At 47.9% G+C, this 18,207-nt stretch overlaps 2 protein-coding genes across 2 annotated transcripts in view; one reads left to right on the top strand and one right to left on the bottom strand.

The window, feature by feature from the left end:
* Positions 1-268: 268 nt before the first annotated feature.
* Dusp28 (dual specificity phosphatase 28) lies at positions 269-1,702 on the bottom strand. Its single transcript, XM_075951399.1, has 2 exons — positions 1,273-1,702; positions 269-1,116 (listed from the first exon to the last, which is right to left on the bottom strand). The coding sequence occupies exons 1-2, from the start codon at positions 1,639-1,641 to the stop codon at positions 994-996; spliced, it is 492 nt and encodes a 163-aa protein (XP_075807514.1). The 5' UTR covers positions 1,642-1,702; the 3' UTR covers positions 269-993.
* A 7,730-nt stretch (positions 1,703-9,432) lies between these two features.
* Positions 9,433-18,207, top strand: part of Ankmy1 (ankyrin repeat and MYND domain containing 1) — a 42,817-nt gene continuing 34,042 nt past the window's right edge. Inside the window, exons 1-3 of the mRNA XM_075951425.1 lie at positions 9,433-9,455; positions 10,398-10,587; positions 12,964-13,107. Of these exons, the coding sequence (XP_075807540.1) occupies positions 9,433-9,455; positions 10,398-10,587; positions 12,964-13,107 (357 nt within the window). The remainder of the gene's footprint in view (positions 9,456-10,397; positions 10,588-12,963; positions 13,108-18,207) is intronic.

The following is an 18,207-nucleotide window of genomic DNA, read 5'->3' on the forward strand; positions in this document are numbered from 1 at the left end:
CAGTGCCTTGATCATGAACTGTGTGCCTCACGTCCCCTCAACCTTGGGTTCAGCTAAGTGAGACGGTTTCATTATTCATTCTAAGGGAGAACCCTCCATCTGGGGACCCAAGTATGTCTCACTGCATAGAGGCAGACATGACCAAACCCTTTAGTCTCTTTAGGGGCAAAACCGGGAGACAGACCACGACCTTCAAGAAGCTGATGCAAATGGACTACTCTGGCCCCAGAGACCATAAGCAGGAGAAGTAGAAAAGGGAAACCATAAATATAAACTCTGGGATTTTATTCACGGATTTATATTTGTTGGCAAATTTACCAGTGGCCACACATCTGTAATTCACACACCTAGCCCGGGTTTGTCTTTGCTATTCCCTCACTACTTCTTTAAATGGTAACAAAGTTTCCAGGGCTCTTAAGGAAACAATGTCTAAGAGGCTGTGTCTGAACACAAGGTGACAACTGACGGGCCTGCCTGCCAGCTGGGGAGAATAATACACAGTGTATAATGGCAGCTTGACAATGCTAGGCATTGATACAGGTTAAGTAAGGCGGTGGGGAGGTGGACAGATGCCCTCCTCCCACCGCACAGCAGCTGTAAGATTAAAAATGGTGGGCTCCGGACCTCCTGCTGGGAGACTCTAAGCCCCTACCTAAGAAGGGACAAGAAAAAAGTCCAGGGGGCACGAAGTTCTGCTTGCAAGGCCAGGCAATCCCTGGGAGGAGGCAGCAAGCTAGGACTCTGGTCTGTCACTCCCTATCAACTCTCGTAAGCGCCCCAGACTCATCCATCCCTAACGTGAGTTCTCTACCTAAAACTTCGCTGGTTTGTATTTGACCCAAACCTGATGAATAAACGAAGCCCCCCTCTTCAGCAGACACTCCTGGACTGCCACCAAGAGGGGGCAAAACCCGATGCCATTGCCTATTGGAAAGAGGGAAGAAACGCCTTGTAGTGTAGACACCTGGCCACCCAGCCGCTGAAGGGGGCGGCTTACTCGGGATCAGCGGGTTCCCGGGGCAGGAGGGCCTGGACCTGGAGGTTCTGTTCAAACTTCTGCAGCTGAGCCCAGAAACCCATATTGGGCTCGGCTACCGGGCGAGCGCTCTTCACCATCTACAATCAAGAAAGCTACGGTGAGCGAGAGGGAGAGTCCCCGGAGCAGAGGCTCCGCCCCGAGGGAGAGTGAAGGGTGGGCTGGGCCCGCCCGCCCCGGAAGAACCTCTCTATGTGGGGGCCCGCCCCGGAAGACCCGCCCCTGGACGCTGGCACCTGGAAGGCGCGCTCCAGGCTGTGGCCGCGGTGGCGCATGAGATAGGCGGTGCAGACGGCGGCAGAGCGGCTGCGGCCGTTCTTGCAGTACACGAGGCAGGCGCCGCCGTCGCGCACCGCGGCCTCCATGGCGGCACAGGTGGGCTCCAGGTGCGTCAGCAGGTCTTCCGCCGGGTCGTCGAACACGGGCACGCGCAGCTCGGCCACTCCGGGCGCGCGCGGCCCGGGCTGCTGGCGGGAGACGTTGACGCACAGAGTGATGCCCGCGCGCACCAGCAGCTCCGTCGCGCCCGCGGCTCGCGCGTTCCCGATGAAGAGCGCCGGGGCGACGCGCGCGAACGGCGGCGGTGCGGTCTCGGAGGTGCCCATGACCCCGACGACCCGAGGGTCAGCCGAGGGCTGCGCTTGCGGACTCCTTGCTGTGGCCGCTAGGAGGCGACCTCACCGCGTCGTGGGGCGGAGCCTCTCCTGGCCTCGACTCGGCGTTGGCTAAATTGACAGTGGGCGGGGCCAGGAAGAGGTGGTGTGGATGGGGGGGGGGGGGTACAACAGGTGACGGGCGTGTTTAGAAAGTGCTATAGGCTGGCCCCGCCCAGGACAGCAGGCCACACGTCAGTTGCAACTTTATTTCCTTTCATTAAATGCTGTCTAGTAAATTGCTCCGTGGCACCCCCAACTTTTCCTTTGTAAAACATGGTCCATATGCAATAAAACTACCACAATGAATTCGTGTCTTCCTGGACCGGAATTTTTTTTTTTTTTACTTAATCATAAGGTAAAATCATAAGTCGGTGCTGAGACTTCCCAAAGCTTATTTAGAGTTACTTAGTGAGGCCATGGAGATGGAGATGGCACAGGGGGGGAAGGTACCTGTTGCCGAGCTTGATCTGAGTTCTATTCCCGGGACCCACACAGTTGGATGGAGAGAACCAACTCTTGCAAGTTTTTCTCTGCCCTGCACATGAGTGCTCATACAAGCAATCACAAAACCGTTTTTAAAATTACAAATAGAGGTACTTAGTGCCTATGAGAGCCAATTTTTTTCTGATGCCCAGAATTTTAGAGGAGTAATTTTCCTACGGCACCAAAGCCATGAACAGATAGATCATCTCAGTTTCAATTTTGTTATAGCAGTGAAAACATTTGGTTTCATTTCCGTGCACCCTGAAGTCAGTTTCCATTACTCCATACACCCCAGTAATAATATTTCTTCAAAAATCTTGGCAACAAGGAGAAAGATGGGCCTACTCTCTCCCATCCTGCTACTAGATGTTGGTGACTCCCAGCTCACGACTGTAGCCTGGTCCTCCTCTTGTGCTAAATCCTCAAAATATCTGCAGCCAGATCAGCCTTGCTTCCAGCCCTTGCAGAGCAGGACTTACCAGCAGCTGCCTCAGCTTTTTGACCCCCCCCCCCCAAGGAAGGCGCTGACTTGGCTTTATTGGGACAGGAAAACAATGTGTGACAAGAAAACAGTTCTAACCTCAAAGGAAATGAGTTAAATATGAAGGCCATGGCTGGCAACGAGGACTCAAGTTGCCTGAAATGGCTTGTTCCTGTGTAGAAAGTTTCACCAGCATTTGTAGCTACAGAACAAAAGGAAAGCACTTCTCAGATACATTAGTGGAAATATCAAGTAAGTGGCGTAGAGAAAAATGGGGAGATCTGGTATAGGTTTCAGACACTTCTTAGCTTTTGAGTTGGAGGCAGCTAGTGTATTAATACAGTCCAAGCACTTACCTAATAGTCACAGACCATTAGTGTATAAATTGAGGGCGTGACGCTCTGAGGTATGGTTAAGCAGAAGGTTTTAATTTTTATTTGTTTTGGTTTTTTGAGACAGGGTTTCCTTGTGTAACCTTGGCTGTCCTGGAATTTGCTCTGTAGACCAGATTGACTTTGAAATCACCTGTGCTGTGGGATAATGTTCTTGTACCCTGTAAAAATTTGTCACTTAATAATTGGTTTAATAAAATGCTGATTGGAGAGTAGCCAGGCAGGAAGTATAGGCAGGGTGACCAGACTAGGAGAATTCTGGGAAGAGAAAAGGCTCAGTCTGCAGTCACCACCCAGATGCAGAATAAGCAAGATGAGAATACTGCACTGAGAAAAGGTACAAAGTCACATGGCTAAACATAGACAAGAATTACGGGTTAATTTAAGTTGTAAGAGCTAGTTAGTAAGTCTGAGCTAATAGGCCAAACAGTTTATAATTAAGATAAGCCTCTGAATGTTTCTTTGGGACTGAACGGCTGCTGGACCAGGCGGGACAGAAACTTCTGCCTACATGCCTGCCTGAGGTTAAAGGTCTGCACCACTGCACGGCCCAGCTGAAGGTTTTTGTTGTAGATGTGAGGGAGAGTACAGCCAGAGGCATCTGGAAGAATCCAGGACGGAGAGAGAAAGTAGTAGACAACATAGGGCTAGTAGGTTGGACTTGGCCACGAGAGGAGAGAAAGAGGGAGAGCAAGAGGAAAACAGAAGAAGACCAAGAAAGGGGGAAAAGACAGAGCATAGCTGAAATAGCAGGATTATAAGGACAATGAGAAGCTGGAGGGAGGGAACCCCTGAGCTGGAGAAATTTGGGGTAAATGTGAGAAGAGTCAGGATGCCAGCATGGACTCTGAAGTGTGTAACAGGGATTAGTGTACTGAGGGAGCCTGGAGGCCAGCATGTATGTTGGTATACTACCAGGAACCACAGATTGTTATTTGTCCCTTCTGACTGAGAGTAAAATGATTTCTTTGGTGGAGGGGAACCGGCCTCACGAGTTCCAGAGGAGTGCTGGCTTTTATGAGACCAAGATGTGGGCAATGAATGGCTGTTAGGAGAATTAAAGACAGTCCACAATCATTTAACTGGATTAAATGATCTTTCCAGTTCTTTCTGGTCTCAGTGTTCTAACTGTCCAGTCAGCCTTTAGCTAAGTGTCAGTCTTTTGTTTTTTTTCTACTGACTCTACTTCCTCAGTTTATAGGAGCCACCCACTCAGGTGTACATTTCTCTATCCCCAGGTCTGGGAGCAAGCTCAGGACGCTCCCATGTGTCAGTGAAACCTCACACCCTGTGATGGTGTATCAGTTACTTTTCTATTGCTGTGCTCAGATACCATGACCAAGGCAACTTATAAAATAAACCATTTAATTTGGGGCTCAGGGTCACAGAGGATGGAGGAGTTCTTGACCATCACAGAGGAGAACACAGAGCAGGCAGGCAGACATAGCTCTGAAACAGTAGCTGAGAGCTTGCATTTTGAGAAAAAATCACAGGCAGAGAGAGAGGAGTGAGGGGGAGAAAACTAAGTGGATGTGAAGGGCTTTTGAAACAGCAGATCCCATCCTCACTGACACCTCCCCAACAAGGCCACACCTCTCCGTCCTTCCCAAACAGTTCTGTCAACTGACTATCAAACATTCAACTTTCTTATTTAAACCAGCACTGTTCTAGAATAATCTTTTTGTGTGCTGTGAAGATGTGCCTCTGCCAAGGTGCGTTCTGTTTGGTTTAATAAAAGTCTAAATGGCCAATCGCTAGGCAGGTAGAGGATAGGCAAGACTTGTGCACAAAATAGAGCACCAAAAAGAGAGCTCCAGGATGAAGAAGATGTCTTCCTGCCAGCCTGATGCAGAGGAAGCAGGAGATTCTCAAGCTGTGCTAAAGAAAGGCACTGCCGTGTGGTAGAGCGTAGATAAGAAATATGGGTTGATTTAAGTTGTAAGAGCAAGTTAGTAACAAGCTCTAGCTATTGGCCGAGCATTTATAATTCATAAGTCTGTGTGTGGTTATTTGGGGAACTGGCTGGTGGGACAGAACTGAGCGGCAGGACAGAGAAGGTCTGCCTACACACCAGAGATGGCCTCAGGAGTGGGACTGGACTAATGGGAATGATGCGGGGGAAGGGTTGGAAGGTTTTTCTGTCCTGTCCAGTGGTCAGCATCAAGGCAACTTTGGGTAAAGGTAGGCGGCTAGGAGAAACTGAGTCATTGGAGTTTGGAACCACCGAATCAAACCAAACTTGGATTCCTACTCTGGGATTGCTTCATGTGCCTCCCTAGAGGGTATTGGAGGTGGGTGTGGCTCCAGAGCCTCTGAGCTGATCTCTCATGCTCAACTCTACTGAGCTCATGAGTTCCTTACCAAGTCTGTCTTCCTCTGGGCTGCTCTCTCCTCTGTGTAGCTGGAATATACTTTCTGAAGCTGGGCTTTCCTGGAGGTGAGCCCTTACTCTGGCACATTGTGCTCATTGACCATTAGTGTGAGTTAACAAATCAGTTCCCTAGGTCATGACCTAGCATGGTTTTTCTTTTCATTAAAGATAGAGAAAAGAATGGACTACATGAACAACTAGGTGTATGCATGCAGTGGGTGAACTCTTTACGAATCTTTCTGAGCTTTGTTTTGCCATAGTATAAAAGGGCATAGTGTGTTGCTGTCTTAAACGTTCTTACTGTAGGTTGAAGGCAAAAAGTTTAAGCCCCTGAGAGGACACACAAACCAGCATGCGTTTAGAAATGTTCTGCTGCTCTGCCTTCAGCCTGGATTTTGAGACCCCTCCTGCCCTTTATAGGTAACTCACTAGTACTGAGTATGGACCACATTCCAGCATCCGCATCAGTGTAGGGGAACTAACTGCCTGGGTGCTGGTTCCCAGGCCTGCTGAAGATCTGTGGAATCAGAAACACTGGGGTGGACCCAGAAAGCCTGCTTTGGTATGACTTCATATGTGTTGACATTTTACCCATCATTTAGGGAATCTTAAGTTATTTAAAGTCACAGAGCTAAAATAAGTGAACACACAGACACACACACACAGACACACACACACACACACCACCTTAATGGAATTTTTTACATAGTACATGCCACATATATTCACGACAGTTTTGAGCTAGGGCTAGGTGATGGGTAAACATCTTTCTTTAGTGGGACCCAGTACTGTCTGCCTTCCAGTTTTGTGAGAACCTAAAACCGTGCTATAGACGATAAAAGGAGAGTCCTTTTGGAATTTCACTTTTCCCACCATTGCTTCCAAATATCAAACTTGGGTCTAATATGTGATTTGAAGTGATTTCCTTTGCTAATTTTTCAGTCTTTCCTAGATTTAGTAGAAAAAGCCTCATTTCCAGCCAGTGACTCACGGAATTCTATAGCAACAGCAGTGGCTCGGTAGGCACCTCATGTTTGCAGATACCCATTTTGGCAATGCAAGCCGCTAATTTGCTGAAAGCAAGTTGGCCTGAGATCAGTTTCCAACTGTCGAATCTGCTAAGTTTACCAATCCACCAACATTTAAAAAGCGAATGTAACTAGGTTTTCTTAATGAGTGTTAACATTTTTATGAAAACATTACTTTTGAATAACTTGGGAAGGGTGGGGGGTTGAGTGGATGGGGGGTCTCACTCTGTGATCCCGGCTAACTTCTAACTTGCAGCGATTTTCCTGCCTCAGTCTCCGAAGTGCTGGGATGAGGGGTTTGTGCCACTGTGCCTGGTGAACATTTATATGACAAACTATAGAAATATAGCTTCTTGATCTTTGTATGCCAAGTGTCCATGCATTTATTTATGAATAAAAACAAAATTTCAGCACGTTATGTGTTTTGGTCTAGCCTCATCATCTGCAGCTCCTCCCACCATTCAAGACACATTGGCACCCGGTTCCTCAATATGACTCCCGATGTGCTCTCCAGTGCTTCCTCTCTGCAACCCTGTTCTAGAAGCCCTCTTCTAGAGGTCTTTCTCTCTGCCAGGACCAGGCTGCGGTCTAGGGCTTTGCGAGCGACTACTGCATACAATTGAGTTTAGCAGTCAGATGGCCTTAATCAAGCCATGGCCCCAGGGTCTTTCGCCGAGCTTTCTCCTTGGGAAGGCTGGCAGTTTCTGGTTTGAGGCTAACTGGCTGTGTGGGGTCTACACCCCGCGTTTACTGAAGGACTCGAGCGTTGGCCGTAGCCGCACCAACGTGGCCTGTTCGGGGATTGGCGGTGGCTGGGAGGAGGCGTGGTAATCTCAGATCCGCTCGTGCATTGGCCGAGGTTTGTTCAGGGGCGGGTCTGGGGCGGAGGAGTTGGGGGAGGGTCAGTGCAACCTGGCTGGCTCCGATTGGCTGGGGCTGGGAGCACACCGTGGGCGTTACCGTCTCCAGGGCAACGTGACGCTCGAGTAGTGGGTCTACAGGGCTTGCTGTGCTCTGAGGTGCTTGATCCCCTCTAAGCCAGCGTCTCCCGAGTGCGTCTGGAGGTCAGCAGGCGAGGCTAGATCCCATGTGGTCCTGACGGCCCTTTGCGGTGAAGGGAAGGCCAGGGAACCCCCCCAGGAAAGCCAGTGAGCCTTCAGGAGCTAGGGGTGTCTACTTGGAGACTCCGAAGAGGGTCGCCCAAGTTAGGTAGGACTGCGGGCGGGTCCCCCAGCTGCCACTGTCCTCGGTCATGAGGGCGAATTGTGAACACAGATTTGCTTCTAGGTTTGAAGAGGACAGACATGGACGACGTTCGTTCCATTGCCACTCTGGACTCCCAAGTCTCGAAAACTTTCAGTTCCAGAGGTTTGGAGGGACGGAGTGGTCAGTCTACTGACATCGAGAGTCAGGAGTCTGTGAAGAGCTACACCTTCTTCACTAGAAGGTGCAGGGGACCCGCTGGCAGGAAGGTGCAATCAGCACCAGAGGGCTATGCATCAGCTGGAATTCAGTATTGGGGCAGGCCTTAAAAATCGCTAAAGGAAGGCTCATGTGGTAGCGCCCTACTTTAATCCCAGCATTGGGGAGACAGTGACATGCAGATCTCTGTCAGTTAAAGGACAGCTTGGCCTACACAAGGCAATTCAGGCCAGCTAGTGCTACATAGTGAGACCCTGCCTCCAACATTACTACTACTCTCCTATTACACCCTTAAAGGTTCCTTTACCCTCCCCAGCCTAGTCTCTGGAGAGAGAAAACTCAATTATACCAAACCGAGAGGAAAAAGGATGGGCAAGTAGTAGCGGGAATCCCATGCCTGTTCTTGGGACTGTCGGCATACTCTCATTCGCTTCTAGGCAGCTGAAGGAAGCCCTGCTCCATCCTGTTACCCGCATAGCTCCTTCACTACTCAGTGGATAATAGTAGGGGCTGCTTGGGCCAGGAGCCTCGGCAGAGCCTTGTCCATAATAAAACCCCCACCTGCTCTGCACTCATTGTACTTGCCCTGCTATGGGCTAGGGTTGGATGCTTGTGTACCTCAAAGTCCATGTTGACATTCAAATCAAAGTGATGAGACTTGGAGGCTAGACTTGGGGAGGTCGTTAAATCCAGATGATGTCATGAGGGTGAAATCTCATGATAGGACTGGAGTTCTTACAACAAGAGAAAGAGGGACCGGGCCAGAGCTCTGTTTTTCTCTCTTTCCGCTCTCTGCCAGTCTGAGCTCACATCCACAAGGTTCTAGGGAGTAAGTCCTTGTGAGCTCAAATATGCTGCCCTCTGCGCTGAGCTCATGGCAGTTGGCGGCCAACTCCATCTCGCAGGCAGCTGTCGGGAGACGGGTCTCTGCATTGTGGCTGGTGTGAGACTGTGAGACTAGGAGACTAGGAAGCTGCATCTGGCTGTTTTTGCCTGGTTAGAACCTTATTAAGGCTTTTTCAGGTTTTATGTGGATCTTTATCAGACTATGGGCACCATTTGTAGGCAGAAGTTTCTTGTCCCGACTGTTTCTTCCCAAATAACCGGCAGCCGCTTCCCAAATAACTGACTCAGACACTTGATATAAATTATAAATGTTCGGTTGATAGCTCAGGCTTGTTACTACCTCTTACATATAAATTAACCCATTTTTTTTTAATGCTCTGCCACACGGCTCATGATTTGTTACCTCATTGTCTACACATTCTACTACCTCCTACTACCTCAGTGGCTGGCTGGCATCTCCTCTGACTCCATTCTTCTTCCCATCATCCTCCTAATTTGATTGTCCCACCTATCGTTCTGCAGTTGGCTTTTATTAAACCTGAGTGACGAATCTTCACAGTGTACAAAAAGATTATTCCACAGCAATGTATAGTAGTACAATATCATACAATAGTACCATACATATACTATATACATATACTATTAAAGTGGCTTACAGCCTGTGGTCTGAGTATTCCAACAATTTCTGTCTTCTCAAAGAATGGCCAAGAATTAACGATGGTAATTGTCAAGGCCACAAGGTTGGATGTTTCAGCTGGCCTTTGGTATTTGTTAGAACTCCTAGAAAGTAGGCTCTAATAACGGGAATGCCCCAGCAAGCAGGACAGATAGATGAACTTGCCAGCAAGAACGAGGGAAAACAAAAGCAGAAGCAAAAGCTTCCTTCTTCCACGTCCTGGCTGCTACCAGACAGTGTGGCCCAGACTTAGCATGAATCCTCTCTCCTCAAATTATCCAGTGCAAAAAGTCCTTCACAGGTGTGCCCAGCTGCTTTCGGTTTTAGTTGGTTCCAGATGAAGTCAAGTGACAATCGAGGTCAATTATCACCGGGTCTGAGGGAATCCCATGTTGTGTGCTGCCAATCTAGCCACCAGCCAGACACTGGAATTGATCTCCAGAGAAGAAGCATCACCACAGAGCATCCTGAGAGAGCCAAGAGGAGGCTGAGGGGGGAGTGTCACGGGCTTAGGACTGAGATCCTTGTCTAAGTAACAAATCATCCCTTCAGAACACAAGGGCCAGAAGGAGGCAAACCTGCCTGGGACACACTTCTCCTTCCTACTGCAGTCTGTGCGCCAGCATCTGTCCATCTGTCTGTCAGTTTGCTGCCCCCTATAACTTCTCTCAGACCTCTCCTGGGTTTATTTGTGTGTTTGAGCATCTGGTTTTTGCCCAGCCCGGGTCTGGTACTGCCAGCTCAAGAGGGAGGACCGTGGGCAATCTGTCTGGAAATGGCTAGAGGGACTGACTGGCCCTATCTCAGGGGTGGGCATATTTACTCTCGTCAGTCTGTACCCTTCCTGCACAGTTCATTTCCTGCGGAACCCCACACTCACGACATCACTACATCGTCTATGGCCCAGTTTCCCTTTGGGGAAATTCGGAGCCTTGGGCTCCTCTGGAGAGTGACAGGAGATGGAGGGTGTCCCTGGTTGCTCTTCTGTAGCTCTCTGTCTTTCTAGGGACCCTTCGGTGGATCCCAGGGAGGATGAGGCGGAGTCTGAAGGCTCCCTGAGAGAGCAGGACCTGAAGGAGGCCTACATCCAGCTTGTCCAGGGGGTGCAGGAATGGCCGGACGGCAGTGTCTACAGAGGGGAGTTCGGACTCAACATGAAGCTCGGATACGGCGAGTTCTCTTGGCCCACAGGCGAGGTAGGTGGCTTCGACAGAGGCCTTTCTCCCGAGGGCAGGCATTTTGAACCTTCGAAGCGGCCCATAGGATGGGGTTCAGGCTTTCTGCAGGAGAATTCCAGAGGCGTTCTCTGCACGTTTCTGTATCATGTCATGGTTTCCTGGGGGTCATGCATGGGATTTGGGAAGCTGCGGCTGAAGAAGGTAAGTTCTTATTCTGAGTGGATGTTTTATTATCTAAAATGTTTTTATTTATCCATGTATAGATTTATCTTGAGCGTATTTGTCCCACTCTCCACTCCCTCCAACCCACCAACATGTCCCCTTTCCATCTTAATGTCCTCTTTCTCTGTCTCTCTTTAAAAAAGCTTACCGAGTCCAATCAGTGCTCCTCACATTTGCATGGGTGGGAGGGGCCCTCCTGTGGAGCATGGGCAGCCTACCAGCAGACACACCCCCAGAGAAATCCCGGTTTCTCATCCTCAGAAGTCATTAGCTGCCATTAAATAGCGCCTCAGCTAGGGGCGGGGCTTCGTGAGCCCCTCCCTCATCCACTCTGGAGTCTTATGCAGGCCTTGTGCAGGTAGCCATGCTGCTGAGAGCTCACGAGTGTAGCCGCCATGTCATGTCCAGAAACCAGTACTGTACAGCTTTCCTCCCTGGCACATTCTCTTCCCCACTTCTACAACGTCGCCCGAGCCTTGCGGGAGGGAGATAGATGCAGACGTCCCGTTTAGGGCCGAGGACTTATCAATCACTTATTCTCAGCACCTTGGCCAGTTATAAATCTTTGCGTTGACTGATTCCCGCTGCAAAAAGAAGCTTCTGTGACCGAGGTCGAGGGCAGCAGGAATCAATGGATATTCATATAAACATCGAGAAGGCAGCTTGGCAACATATCAGTTTGGCAAAACAACAGGAGTAGAGCTCCCTCCCTCAAGGTGGGAAAATGTTTCAAAGCTTCAGATTATTGCAGAAACTCGCATATTTTACCTTGTTGAAACTGTTTGTTGGCTAAGATTAAAATGATGGCAAAGGACAGTCTTCACTATAAACTGAAAATGCACATGCTAGGTTATGCCCAGGACATAAGCGAAGACTTCATGGAGGCAGCGACCCAAAACCAAGCCCCATGACCAAATTTGTTTGTACTTCCTGTGTCACTGATTGGGGACAATATCTCAGTGTGCAGCAAAGCAGGGGTGTAGTGTGTCTGGAGGCCTGGCCGGGTCACTAGGGATGCAGCGCTGCGAACACTTCTGATGGTTCTGTTTTCCTATCACGTATGTTCAGGTAGAGGACTTGGAGAAAGAGCCTAGGGTTTTTATTGCTGTGAAGAGACACCGTGACCATGACCACAGTGACTCTTTTTTTTTAAGGTTTATTTACTTATTTATTTATTTATTTATTTATTATGTATACAACATTCTGTCTCCATGTATGCCTGCACGCCAGAAGAGGGTGACAGATCTCATTACAGATGGCTGTGAGCCACCATATGGTTGCTGGGAATTGGACTCAGGACCTCTGGAAAAGCAGCCAGTGCTCTTATCCTTTGAGCCATCTCTTCAGCCCCCCCACAGTGACTCTTATAAAAGCAAGCTTTTAATTAGGTGGCTCACTTACCGCTTCAGAGGTTCAGTCCATTATAATCATGGCCGGGAACATGGCAGCGTGCAGGCAGATGTGGTGCAGGAGAAGTAGCTAAGAGCCCTACATCTTGCAGGCACAACGAGAAATGGCCTGAGGGGCACCCGTAGTGACACACTTCCTCCAACAAAGCCACACCTCCTGAGAGTGCCACTCCCTTTGAGGTTATAGACCACAGGTAGTCTAGGAGCCCTGGCACTGGAACCTTTTCAGTCTGGTGTTACTCATGACATCTGGGGAGCCATGGGCTCCTGTTCTGCTCCTTTGTCCCAAGGGTGGCTCTGCCTCTGGTAAGGGTTTCTCTAACTTAGTACCCAAGGCTAGGGTTACCTGGTCCAGTCCTCCCTCCAGCATCCTCCATCCAGCCTGGCCTCTGTTACCTAATGGAGAGCTCATCAGAGTGGGTCCAGGACTCCTAAGGGGGGGTCTCTGCCAAACCTAGGGTGGGTGCTGTCCTGGCAACAACTACAGGCAATTCTGACACCCTCCTGCAAGTCGGTACCAGAGCAGAGGGCAGGGAGGGTGGACTCATAGGGCTGGCTGCCCGGAGACCAATCATCCCATTGGCTACTTTGCCTGAACGAAGCCTTGTGTCTAGGTACCCAAGAAGCCCATCCCAGCCTCATGGTCCTCATTCTCTGCCAACCAGATGTGATAGACTGGCTTAGCAGTTCCTGCCAGGGTTGGGATTCCAGACAGAAGTGGCTTCTCGCAGATAGGAGGTCCACTCACCTTTTCTCTCCATAGACCTACCGTGGGCAGTTTTACCGGGACCATTGCCATGGCGTGGGCACCTACACATGGCCGGATGGCTCCAGCTTCACAGGCATGTTTTACCTCAGCCAACGAGAAGGCTACGGCACCATGTACATGAAAACAAAGTTATTCCAGGTGAGGAGATCCTGTGATCATGTGCTACGCGGGACCACTGTGTGTTCATGTGAGGGACAGGGTTACTATGTGTTTATATGAGGAGATGCTACTACGTGTTCACGAGGGGAGAGGCTACCGTTTGAACACACACATGTGAGGAGGAGTGGACCTCTGTGTGTTCAAGTGAGAGGTGACACAGGTAGTTTGTTTATGTCAGGTGGGGCCTTTGTGTATTTGGGTGAGGAGTGGGTACAGCTATTATCTAGGTTACTGGAGAAAAAGATTTTTTTATATAATTTTTGATAATTATTTTTTACAACAATCTTTTCTCATTTTACATACCAGTCCCAGTTCCCACTCCCTCCCTTCCTCCCATCCTCTTCACCTTCCCCCCACCTCACCACCCATCCATTTCCTCAGAGAGGGTAAGGCTTTCTGTGGGGAGTCAACAAAGTCTAGCACATCACTTTGAGATAGGACCGAGGTCCTCTCCCCATATCTAGGCTGAGCAAGTTATCCCTCCAAAGAGAATGGACTCCAAAAAGCCAGTTCAAGCACTAGGGACTTTTTCTTTTGGCCCAGTCAATTTGGTGTTCTATAAGCTTCTAGTACCTTCATAGGCATATGCTTCTTTAGGTTAGGAAACTTTTCTTCTATGATTTTATTGAATATATTTTCTGTGCCTTTGAGCTGGAGTTCTTCTTCTTCTATCCCTATTATTCTTAGGTTTGGTCTTTTCGTGGTATCCCAGATTTTCTGGATGTTTTGTGTTAAGAATTTGTTGGATTTAACTTTTCCTGGACTGATGAATCTGTTTTCTCTATCATATCTTCAACTATTGAGATTCTGTCTTCCATCTCTTGTATTCCGTAGGTTATGCTTGCATCTGTAGTTCCTGTTTGTTTACCCAGGTTTTCCATTTCCACAATTCCCTTGGTTTGTGTTTTCTTTATTGCCTCTATTTCAATTTTCAAGTCTTGGTCTGTTTGAGATGCTTGCTTCACCTGTTTTTCTTGGTTTTCTTTAAGAGAGTTATTGATTTCTTTCAATATTTTGTCTTTTCCTCCATTTCTTTAAGGGAATTTTTTCATTTCCTCTTTAAGGGTCTCTATCATCTTCATAAAGCTATATTTAAAGACCATTTTCTGCTTCTTCTGGGTTAGGAGGTTCACGTCTTCCTGTTGTAGGACCACTAGGTTCTGGTGGTGTCATATTGCTCTTTTGAATGTATTCTTATATTGGCACCTACACATCTCTTCTACCAATTGGTGCAGACAGTATCTTTGCCTCTTGGTGCATCCTTGCAGTCACTGTCTGTGTCTCAAGAAGCTGCTAAGGTCTCTGGGGACGGGTGGGTTTGGGGGCAGAGTGGGACTAGTAGATTACAGGGTCCAATGGGGGTGTTGGAGCAATGGCTTTCTTGCTAGCCAGCTAGTGCAGCTGAGGCCAGTGGGGAAGGGTTCTGGGGTTTTGCCTAGGGGCCTAGGGCCTAGAGACTAGCTGTCCAGCTGGGGGGTGGGGAGGGCTTGTCATTCACCTCATGGTCTGCTCTGTGTGGTTGTAGTCTGTGTCTCAGAACGCCGCAGAGAAAAAGATATGTAGGTTCTGGAAAAGCTTAAATAGAAGTATCTTTCTTTTTTTTTATTTTTATTTTTTGAGACAGGGTTTCTCTGTAGCTTTTGGTTCCTGTCCTGAAACTAGCTCTTGTAGACCAGGCTGAACTCACAGAGATCCGCCTGCCTCTGCCTCCCGAGTGCTGGATTAAAGGCGTGCGCCAACACCGCCCGGCAGCTTTCTTATTTTAGTAACTGTAATACTGTCAGTAATAAAGATATAAATACAAAAAATGCATCTATCTGTTCCCAGAAGGATGTTATCAAGTTATTTATCTTTTTTATTAAAAATACCATGGATTTTTATTTTTAATATATAAAATGTGTCTTCCTTATATGTACTATTTAAAACTTGCCTTCCCCCCTCCCCCAGGAAAAAAGTTCAAATGATTTTCCACCCCTTAATTTATTAAATATAGTTCACAATTATATGCACTCTATCAGTAGAAAGTTTTGAAAGTTTCAAGTGTAGATTTGTCTGCAATGGCTCCCTTACCTCACATCACTGCCCATGCCTCTATAGTACGTGTTCCTTCCAGTTCCAACCACGGCTTTACCTTCTGCCTGTAATTGTGCCTTTGCAAGAGAAGGCCACAAGGTGGAGCCCTGCCGAGCTGGGTCCAGCGTCTTCCTCTCCGCAGCGCAGATCCAACCCCATGGCCCAGTGTTCCCCTTGTTTCTTTGGTTACTGAAGTCTCCATGGTATGAAGTAACCACAGCTTAACTGAAAGTCCTTTAGACTGTTTCCTGTTTGGGGCAACTGTGAATGAAGCTGCCGTACACACATGTTTAGTTTGTTTTTGTGTGTGCATATAAACATTACATGCAGGTTTTCATTTCCCTGGGGAAACTTCTAAGTATAGCCTGGAGTGTCTGAATGCTCCCTGTCTGTAATGTTTCGCCCCCCACCAATGACTGTGGAATGCCGGTCTGCATCTGTGTGAACGCTTGGTGTTGTTAGTGATCCTTGCTAATAGCAAGGAGCTTCAATATGGGTGGGACTAGTTCCTTCCTAACAGAGAGCCAATACAATCCCCATCCTGTGCCAGGTATTTATCAATTTTGTGGTTTCCCTCCGAGAATCAGCTTTGGTCAGCTTATTTGTCCATTTGGTTCTGTTTTACCACCAGTTTCTTTCTGCTTACCCTCCCTCCCCATGCACCCCTGCCTCCGCCCTCCCCGCTCACCCCTGCCTCCACCTTCCCCATGCACCCCTGCCTCTACCCTCCCCGCTCACCCCTGACTCCGCCCTCCCCATGCACCCCTGCCTCTACCCTCCCCGCTTACCCCTGCCTCCGCCCTCCCCATGCACCCCTGCCTCTACCCTCCCCGCTCACTCCTGCCTCCACCCTCTCCGCTCACCCCTGCCTGCAGTGATTTTCTAGGCTCTTTTCCCTGACCTGCTTTTTGTCAGATATACACCCTGGCTCTATGTTCCACAGTTTTGATTCCCTCATATTGCCATTTCCATTCAATTCAAAGTGCATTTTAACTTCCGCTCTGATGGCTTTCTGACCCATGGGTCCTTGTCATGAGTATTGCTTTTCATGCTCCGACTTGGGCTTTTGCTGGCTTTTTGCTACTAGTTTCCTCTGTGCTTGCTTAATTTGTATGATTTCTGTTCTTTAAATTGGCTGTGGCGTGTGTCATGAACTAGACTATGGTCAGTCTTCTTTTTTATTTTGTTGTTGTTGTTCTTATTTTTATAGTGCTAAAGATCGAACCTAGGACCTTGTGTACAAGGCAAACACTCTAATCCTGAGAGTCCCAGTCCCAGCCCTCTTTGTCCTTGTTTTGAGACTGGCCTTGAACTCACTCTGTACCCAGGCAGGTCCTGACTTGGCAGTCCTCCTGCTCAACTTCCTAAACAGCTGGGATGACAGGCCTTTATCACCACGTCTACCCTGCAGGGCTGACTCAGTAATGTTTGTTTTTAAAATCTGTTTATTCACATGAAGGTCGGGAGAACATTGTGGAGTCGGTTTCACGTTTACCGTGCGTTCAGAGAATGCAATTCTGATCACTAGGTTTGCATAGCAAGTCTCTACCTGCTGAATCTCTCATCAGCCCAAGGCTAACTTTTGTTGTTGTTTTGTTTTTTTTTCCTTTTTATACTTTATTTTATTTTTTTTTAAAAGAAGACAAACTATCTTTTTTTTTTTCATTTTGTATACCAATCCAGTTCCCACTCTTTCCCCTCCTCCCATTACTTTCCACCTACTCCCACCCCACCCCATCCACTCCTCAGAGAGGGCAAGGCACATTGCTTTGGGGAAGGTCCAAGTCCCTCCCTACTATTTCTAGGCTGAGCAAGGTATCCATCCAAAGAGAATGGGTTCCAAAAAGTAGGAATAAATCCTGGTGCCGCTGCCAGTGACCCCTCATTCTGGCCCAGCCATTCAGAGGGTCTACTTTGGTCCTCTGCTTGTTCCTTCCCTGTCTGGCTGGTCCAGCTAACTTCTAAATGCATTTCAGCAGCTGTTGACCACAGTGTTTCTAGAGCCACATGTTTTTGCTGTTTGTGTTATTTTAAGTTAAATATACATTTTTTGTTTTGTTTTGTTTTTGTCTGCTGACTCCGCCAGTGCTCAGACATGGTGAGTGAGGATGTCTCACCACAATTGAAAATTTTAAAATTACTCCCTACAGCGCCACATTCATCTTAATATACTTTGAGACTGTGATATTTATTTAATGAGTAAAATTGGAGATTTATTGCATGTCCCTGGTATTTGTCTTATGCCCTTTTATTATAATAAATGGATACACCATCTTTAGAAATAATCTCTTTAGGCCAGGCTTGGCCCTAGCACTTGGGAGGTAGAGGCAGGTGGATCTCTATGAATTGGAGGCTAGCCTGGTTTATATAATAAACACCAGACAGCCAGGGAGAGAGAGAGAGAGAGAGAGAGAGAGAGAGAGAGAGAGAGAGAGAGAGAGAGAGAGAAAGAGAGAGAGAGACCCTGTCTCAAAAGCAAATAAATGAAAAAGGGAGAAAACCAAAACCCAAACAAACAAAAATCCTCTTCAGTATTTCATGACCCAAATTTAGGAATTTAGTGTTAATAATTATATAGATTTTTGGGATGTTATTTTCACTGTGGTGTATCTGTCACCATAATTTTAAATAACTTTAGATATTTCATCTCTTTAGTTTTGGTCACTGGACAGTTAGATCTGCCTTGTCCCCTACAGTGGCTGAAAGCCATTGCAATCATGTGTACTGAATGGTTGAGATGCAGCTCTCCAAACTAAGGTGTTCTGTAAATGTGAAACACACACCAGGTTCTTTATTTTGACAGTGCTCGGGCGGAGCCCAGGGCCTTACACATGCCTAGCTAATACCTTCAGCTCCCACAGACCAGATCACAAAAAGAAAAAAAAAACAAGCACCTGGTGTTCTGAAAAGCTTTGAACACCAGGTATATTTATAAGCGATATTTTTGGAAAGGTTGAACTAAATATAAACACTATAGTAAAATGAATTCCACCTCAGGACAGGAGA

This window comes from Microtus pennsylvanicus, chromosome 17 (genome assembly GCF_037038515.1).
Source record: "Microtus pennsylvanicus isolate mMicPen1 chromosome 17, mMicPen1.hap1, whole genome shotgun sequence".
NCBI lineage: Eukaryota > Metazoa > Chordata > Mammalia > Rodentia > Cricetidae > Microtus > Microtus pennsylvanicus.

Excerpts from the sequence above, each read along its gene's own strand:
- Dusp28 (XM_075951399.1), bottom strand. The coding sequence starts at position 1,641 with ATGGGCACCTCCGAGACCGCACCGCCGCCGTTCGCGCGCGTCGCCCCG. Across the intron at positions 1,117-1,272 it reads GCCTGGAGCGCGCCTTCCAG|ATGGTGAAGAGCGCTCGCCC; the intron begins GTGCCAGCGTCC and ends TCTTGATTGTAG.